At 42.3% G+C, this 8305-nt stretch overlaps 1 protein-coding gene across 5 annotated transcripts in view; it reads left to right on the top strand.

Moving 5' to 3' along the window:
* Nucleotides 1-8305, top strand: part of OFD1 (OFD1 centriole and centriolar satellite protein) — a 79974-nt gene that overhangs the window by 29350 nt on the left and 42319 nt on the right. For all 5 annotated transcript variants that reach the window (XR_003810410.1, XM_029283864.1, XM_029283862.1 and 2 more), the window contains exons 9-10: nucleotides 1313-1419; nucleotides 6240-6359. Coding sequence is in view for 4 of the 5 variants with exons in the window: in XM_029283864.1 (XP_029139697.1) it covers nucleotides 1313-1419; nucleotides 6240-6359 (227 nt within the window). In the remaining variant the exon portion in view is untranslated. The remainder of the gene's footprint in view (nucleotides 1-1312; nucleotides 1420-6239; nucleotides 6360-8305) is intronic.

Here is an 8305-nt window from a genome sequence, read left to right as displayed (position 1 = left end):
GTAGTGAATTAAATACTCATATTAAAAATGGGATTTTTAAGACGATTTCAATGGGGTGACATGTCACATTATGGTTTATTATGTGGGATGCTACTGATGTTCAGTTTGTACTGGGAAAAATGAAGATATATTGATTTATTCAGCTAATGGCTTATATTTTGATAAATAGAGTTGTCAAAGAAATGGGAAATGTATTTTGTTTTGGGCTTGCAAGAAAACATCCATTCTGGAGTGTTCCATCAAGAGGCTTTGCACTGACTGCATTATAACAGAATAAAACTTAAAATGCTTGAAGTATTTTGTGCTTTATTGAAATGAAATATTTCAAATATTTAGGATGAATTTTTCAATTAGTATTCCATAGAACTTAGGGTGTGTTGAGAATTTGATAGCTTTTGTGAAATACTAAACAAAAAAAGGGAAAAAAACAGCCAATTTCACTTAAACACAGCCAAGTTTACCTCATGATCAAAGTTTCTTGGATATATATTTTTTTAAGCTTACCGGTTCTATGGCTTGAAAACTTTGAAATGCTTTTGAAATGAGAATACAGAACAAGCCTTTTGGTCCAATTTCACCACAGGATCAAAAGAATAGATAGAGCATAAGATGAAAAGCTAGCCTATCAGTATTTGGCAAATTGGTGTGGGTGCAAACATTTGTTTCATCTTTTTCCCATGCTTCCTTGAACTGAAACAGGACTATATCCTTCCTTTGTCCTGATTGGCTGATTGAAAGAGATGCAGATAAAGAAATTACAGAATTGTCTTCTGTCTCCTGCTCTTTCTAGTTACAATAGGAGTGGCTTATTTTCTGGACAGTCATTCAGCATCACAGCATCATTGGAGAATAATCTTTTCTAGAATTAATGTTTTATAATGACGATAGTAGTGTTCCTTAAAATGCCTGCTAGATCTCCCTCCCCAGATCACCTGTTTAAGCCTAAGTCTAGCCCATTTAGAGAGAATCGCAAAACAACTTTACTTTGTACATGACATTATGAAACATGTTTCAAATTATTTGAAACATCTGTTTTAAGCTTAAAATGTTTTGCTTGTCCCTGGTGACAAAGAGGTTTTTTTTTGGGGGGGGGGTTATGTGGTTTGGAGTTCATTACTTCATATTCATCTGTCCTCATACTTGTTATTTCACCTAAGCTGCAGTTTCCATATCTTCTTGTGCCAAGTAATTTGTTTATCAATAAACCAGTGAAAGAAGTAGGAACTTATGGAAGTTAATATTACAAACACACCCTGTTTTTTTCAAACTGTTATTTTGACAGATATATCACCCAAACTGTTTTTCCTAACAGATTGATGCAAAGGAAATTTACTTGCAAAGACAAACCTTACTAAAAGATATTGAAACAGTAAGAAGCCGAGAGGAAGAACTGAAGAAGAGAATAGAAGCTTTTGAAATGTGAGTTTCTAAAAACAATTAATGAGAATACTTCTTTTGTGAAGCCATTCCTATCTTAATTTTTTAATATCATACCTTATAGACAAAAAATTATGATTCATTTCATTAAGAAACAATCAAAAGATCCTGGAAAGTCTGCTGAGGAACCGTTGTGTTCTACTGTATATACCTTCCTCCCTTATATAGGAATTATTTTCTGGGTTATACAGGTAATCCCCAAGTTACAAACATTCCCTTAGCGAACATTCAAAGTTACGTGATAAGCACACCCTAGTGTTTACAAAAAAGACCTGAAATTACGAATGTTGCTGCACCACGACAATCATTTATCCTTATGAATGACCACAGAGGCACTGCAACATTCACCCTAGCTATTCCCTCCCCCCGCCCCGGATCTCCCTAGGCACTAGACCTGTGGATATTCACCTTGTGAAAACCAAGAGAGTCTTCGTTTTCTTGGCTGTCTCACTGCTTCAGGCTTCCGGCATGTTCACAGAGAATGGAGGCCTAAAGTACCGCAAGATCATGCGAAATCAGTGGCGCAAGATCTCATGCTACAGACCTCATGTGTTCTCACAGTACTTTGACCTCTGTTCTCTGCAAATGGAGGCCTGGGCAAGAACTGTGGCAAAAGGCTTTGCAAATGGAGGTAAGGTCTGAAACATTGAATCCTTCCCTCTGTTTGCAAAGCCTTTTGCCATCTTTGCAAAAAGCTTCTGCCGCTGAGAATGGAGCCCCAGGTTGATGCGTGTGTTGTCCCTGGCCTCCATTTCATTGGCAGAGGCCTTTAGGAAAGGCCTCTGATGTCCAGACTGGAGTTCCAGAGCTATGCAGCCACCACCCCCGACCTCCATTCTGGGCGGCAGAGGCTGGGAGGAGGCCTCTGACACCTAGAACAGGCCTCTGGAGCCGTGCAGCTGCCCTCCTGCCCTCCGTTCTGGGCAACAGAGGCCTGGAGGAGGCCTCTGACACTCAGAACGGGCCTCCGGAGCCACACGGCCAGCCCCGACCTCCATTCTGGGCAGCAGAGGCCTGAGGAGGCCTTTGCCGCTCAGAAAGGAGGCCAGGGGCAGTGGACACATGGCTCCAGAGGTCCGTTCTGGGCATCAGATGCTTCCTCCAGGCCTCTGCCACCCAGAACGGAGGTTGGCAGTGGCTGCGTGGCTCTGGAAGTTTGTTCTAGGTGGTAGAGACCTCCTCCAGGATAAATACTTTTCGACCAAAGGCCGAAAAGCTTCTGGGGGCCATAATCTTGTGCTCAGTCACCCATCCGCTTTTGCAGAGAATGAGTGCCTGACTTCCCACGAGATCAGGGCGTCCAGGTTCTATGCGAAAAGTGTTTGCACGTCAACAAGGTTGCCCCAAACCTTCCTTCGGCGTGCAAATGCTTTTCCAAGTCGATCCTGAAGCCTTTGGAGGAGAATCACCAAGACTGCCTGCTATTCCAGAAGTGGCTGTCAGCCCGGTGAGTCAGAGAAGCCAAGCAGGGCACGCTTGTCCTGCTCTCTCTCTGCTCTCACTGGGAGTAGACAAAGAAACAGAGAGGCTGGAGAGGAGACAGATCTTCACAAGGTAAGTGACCCGGTGCAGCAGGATGGGGGGGGGAGCAATTGTGGGGACCCAAGGGGAGGGAGAATGAGGTATTTTAGTGGGTCAGGGGAGGCCTTGGGTGGACTGAAGCAAATGGACTGTTCCATCACTAGCACCCCCCCATGTCCTTCCCCACCCTGAGATACCTCATGTTTACTTAACGAGCTGCACATTTGCCCACGCATTAAATTAGCGAATGCGTAGGCAAAAGCAGGGAGTGTCGCGTTCAAGGTATGAGGTTCACTCCTATGAATCCTCGAGTTACAAATGGAATGGGTAGGCTCCATTACATTCTAACTCGAGGACTACCTGTATGTATTTAACATGTTTAAATCCACATTTTAAGCTGTGCATAAAATGGAGAAAATGTGAAAGAAGTTGGTCTATATTTGGAAATGCAGAAAATCAAGAAATCAATTAATGTGTGAAAGAATAGAAATTTTTAATATAACCAACCTTTCCATTTCAGAAGTCCATGAAAAGAATAATCAGAAACTGCTGATCATATTTTTGATACAGAAAATGAGATTGCTTAAATGGTTCTTCCTCAGACTAAGCCTATATTCTGATTATTGATTCTTCTGTCCCACCTTTTGTGCAAATTAATGTTTTTGTATCTGTTCAGTCACCTAGTATACATGTTTCTATCTGTAACTGGATTTCTTTTTCTGTATGCAATGTTAGATTTTTGATTGATTGCTTCATCTCAATAGACAGAAATGTAGAAATGGTTTTCTAGTCTTTGATTTTCTATCAAATACTAAAAACATGTATAGAAAATTGGGCATTTGCTCTCTAATTATTCTCTGACTGAACTACTGCTTTTATAGAAAATATAAATAATAAGTACTATTGAAACAATAATATCATTAACATAATGAACATGAATTTGGGCAAACTCCAGCACGAGGGATAGTGTGCTATGGTCCATGGGTTGGGAAGAGTCGGACAGGACTTAATCATTGAACAACAACAAAAACTATTTAAACAGTGTTAAATATTCCATAAATTTCAGTTATCCCAGGACATGTTAGGGGAACAATTAACTCTCTGTAATTTCCCCAAATGCTTTTAGAAAGGCTTGGATCTAGCATGTTTAGCCTTCTTATTGTTATTCAAAGGATTTTTTTTAAGTTGAAAGGGTAAACAGATAAAATTTCTATAAATATTGTGTTACATCTTTAGGAGACATTCAACATACAGTCATAAACATACTGTATGTTCCTGCTATTTTATCTATTGAGTCATACATTAGAAACATGGTTTTCATGAAGTATTCAGTCATACAGATTCCAACAGCAATTCATTCAATGTTATTTTGCATTCATATACCGTGTTTCTTCGAAAGTAAGACCTACCCCGAAAATAAGCCCTAGCTTGATTTTTGGGGGTGCGCCTAATATAAGCCCTATTCCAAAAATAAGCCCTAGTTTTGGGGCATGGCACACACCTAAAAATCAAACTAGGGCAAGGGTGGGGGGTGGAGATGCCCTATGTGCCCCGTACCCACTTACCTTGCAGTCAGGTCTCTCCCCGCTGACCCATTTCTTCTGCCACGTGCCCAGGCCTGCATTTCTCAGTCACAGGCCTTTCTGGAAGGCCTCTGCAGCCGAGAACCAAGCTAAGGACACAGCTGCAATGGCCTTCCAGAAAGGCCTAACTGCAAAATACAGGCTGGAGCTCCATTGCCAGCTGCAGAATGAAGCTGCTCCTTCGGCCACAGAAATGGGCTGGCTGGGCAAGGCTATTGGTGCCGGAGGTGAGTGGAAAAGACCCCCCCCAAAAAAATAAGACTTATTTTCGGGGAAACAAGGTATTTATGCTTTGAAGAATGTCATGGTTAACAATGTCAACCAGGACTGCAGAGATTGCCATTCCTAAACAATGCAGTCACACATTATGATTGTATATCCCTTAGTAATGAAAATTCTGGTTCTGAGTGATCTCATAAGTTGAGGAATATAATTTTTCTATGCAGCTTTGAAGTCCAACTTTTGCTTCAGTAGAGCAGAGGTCCCCAACCTTTTGCGCACCAGGGACCAGTTCTGTGGAGAAAGGTTTTTCCACGGACCAGAGAGTGTGTGGTTTTGTGTGCTGCCTGCATTCCATGGATGGGGCTTTGCTTGTTTGTGGGGACCAGTTGCTGGCATGCCACGGCCTGGTACCAGTCCATGGACCGGGGGTTGGGGACCTCTGCAGCAGAATATGGCTTGCACAAATTTGACCTTCATAGGTATAGTCGTATCACTTGCATTTAAATATCTTTTCCAATACCTTTCATGGTAGCTCTACCGAATGTTAGTTTATGGCGATATTTCTTGACTGCTTGTTCCATCTACTGTTGATGGTTGTTCCTAAAAGGGAAAAGTTATTCACCGCTTCAGTATCTTCATTGCCAATTCTAAGTTGGATTGTTGTCTTAGTTTAATATCTGGGATAGTAAACATGTTATAAATCATATTCAATTTTTGATACCTGTGAATGTGGGCAAGCTGCTTGAAGCAATAAATCATACCATTTGTCATTGGGTTATTGCCCAAATTGACTTTTGGTTTAAAGGCAGGAATTTGCTTGATAAGTCTTAATAAATATCATAAATGTTTCTTTAAGAAAATATTTACTTATTCTTTATGGGGGAATTTTTTGATATGAGAAGGGTAATGATATTGTTTTCCCAAACAGCAATGAAAGAATTGGAAATGGAAGTTAGAACTATGCCTTCTAATTGTCAGCCGAATTTCCAGTTTGCAGTTTGCCTTTTGCTTGCCCTCGGTTGCCATAGTAACGGGGGAGAGGGCATCTGGTATTTGGGGTGGGGAAGCGAGCTGGTGTAAAGTGTTCCTGTGAGAATTGGGAGGATTGTTCCCCTTCAACGGAGTGGAGATGTTTAGACTTTACCAAGGCCAACCATCCTGGGCCTCCACAGCACACATCATCTGCTGAAGAGGGTTTCTCATAACATCATATTGGACATTGATTGGCCTGCTTGGGCTGGACCTTGGGGGGGGGAGGGCTGTGGGGAAGCATTCAATGTGTAATGTTCATGCGGTTTTTATTCAGATCTTGCCTTGCTTTTGCTGCTATCAGTTCATTCTTAATAAAAGTACTTCTTCTTTAAATCCATGGAGTTGGGGTTTTCTTTCTTAGGATTTGAACGGAGGCAGACCTGACATTAACGTTGTATTGACTCATTTCTGAAGCTTACCAGACATTTTCTTCTGTTTTCCTAGAGCTCAAAAGCTTCAAGAATCAAAGAATAAAACTGTTGAAGATTCACTTCATCGGCGGGAGATTAATGTGAAGAACATTGAGGAGACCTATGACCAGAAGTTGAGGAATGAGCTGTTAAAGTAATATATTTGCTTGTGGTCTTTAGAGAATGTTTAAACATGTAGTCCTTTCTTAATGACTATTTGTTTAGCAACTCTTCGAAGTTATGTTGGCACTGAACAAAAGGAATTTACAGCCAATCCCTAAAGTTATGGCAGTTGCAGTGACTTTGAAATTACATGATCAAAATTTGAGTGTTGGCAGCTCACCCACATTTATGACTGCAGAGTGCACTTCAACTCCTCTCACTTCCCCCTCCTCCCCCCATCTCTGCCCTTTTTGGTGCACTGCATTCCACTGACCCTGCTGTCCCGCCAACATGTCAACCTCCCTGTCACCCCCATCGTCCCCAGCCGACATTTGCAATTGTCTTTCTTCTGCTTTGATACCTGGTGTGATCCTTCACAAGGTACAAAGGTCCAGGAGAGATGTGCCTCATCACCTATGGGAGGAATAAGATGGTAAAGATTCAGCCAGGAGTGACAGGAGAAGCAGAATGTATGGTGGGGTTCAGACATACGGGGTCAGCAGAGTGCAGGACAATATAAATGGTAGAGTTCAAGATGGCTGAAAGGGCAGACATGGGGGTGGAAATAGGCGGGTGGGGGGAGTTGAAACAGACATGAGCATAGCAGAACAGGAGACGCATGAGGTCCTCATCTAATGACAGTGCAGTCCTGCCTAATGACTGCAACCTAACTTCATGCCAGAATCTGAATTCCTCTTGCTGGCACAGGAACTTCAGAACAACTGAAACTGCCGTTGCTAAGTGATGCAGTCACGTTATGTGTGCCTGCTAATCACATCATTAATGATGGAAATTCTGGTCCCAGTTAGGATAATTCAGTAAGTAATATCTGTATAGAAGAACATTCCTGCTCATTAAGAGGATTGTCAATATACAGTGAGGGGGGAAAGTATTTGATCCCCTGCTGATTTTGTACATTTGCCTACTGAGAAAGAAATGATAAGTCTACAATTTTAATGGTAGGTTTATTTTAACAGTGAGAGACAGAATAACAAAAAAAAATCCAGAAAAATGCATTTCAAAAAAGTTATAAATTGATTTGCATTTTAATGAGTGAAATACGTATTTGATCCCCTATCAATCAGCAAGATTTCTGTAAAAAAAGGACCTGCCTCAATTAGATCTCCCAGGGAAGCAGAACTCTTGAAACAGGCATTGTTTCAAAAGGAACTTTTATTGAGAGTTAGTGATAGCAGGAAGGCAAAGCAAGGTCTGAAGATTTCACGTGCGAAAGGTTACATCAAAATGCCCATTCAGGTCTCCTCCCACCAATGTCCAACTGTCCATTTGAAATCCAGCCAATCCATAGATACTAAGTTGTTTTGAGAACCTAGTGATTTAGCACCCTTCTCAAGATCTCTCTCAGTTTTGTTTCCCAATAGTCCCAGGCTCCGTTGTCTGGAGATAAGACAGATGTTTTCAGGTCACATTCCTTTCACATGGAGGGAGGGCAAAGGAGAGTAAGGCAAATACATTCCCCAACGAACAAGACCCCTCCCAACAGAGTGGCAGGCCCCGAAAATGAATACATAGGCACAAGCAGTAAACTGTAATCAAATCCATTTGAGGGGTTCTGACATAGAGCTCCCCTAATAGAGTGACAGATCCACCTGTAAAACATAGAAAAGGAAAGGGGGGAAGAAAGGAGGTCTAATTACTACTCCACCCTCATTGCGTCATCAGATAACCGCCCGGCCTCCCTCTTCAGGGTTACCCGCTCTCTCCTTCAATTGAGGGAGGGGGGGGTCCCCTGGAGGGGAGGGCCGAGGACTTTGCGCAATATCTGCATGACAAAGTCGCTCGGATCCGAGAAGGCCTTGACTCTGACTGGGTGGCCCCGGGGGAGGATACGGGAGCAGGTCTTGAGACTGTTGTATGGGAGGAGTTTGACTCTGTGGCTCCCGAGGACGTGGACAGGATCTTGGGGAGGCTGAATGC

This window comes from Protobothrops mucrosquamatus, unplaced genomic scaffold (genome assembly GCF_001527695.2).
Source record: "Protobothrops mucrosquamatus isolate PMUCROS unplaced genomic scaffold, P.Mucros_1.0 scaffold257, whole genome shotgun sequence".
Classification (NCBI taxonomy): Eukaryota; Metazoa; Chordata; class Lepidosauria; order Squamata; family Viperidae; genus Protobothrops; species Protobothrops mucrosquamatus.
Note: the sequence above shows the minus strand (reverse complement) of the source record. Positions and strands in the feature narration are given on the sequence as shown.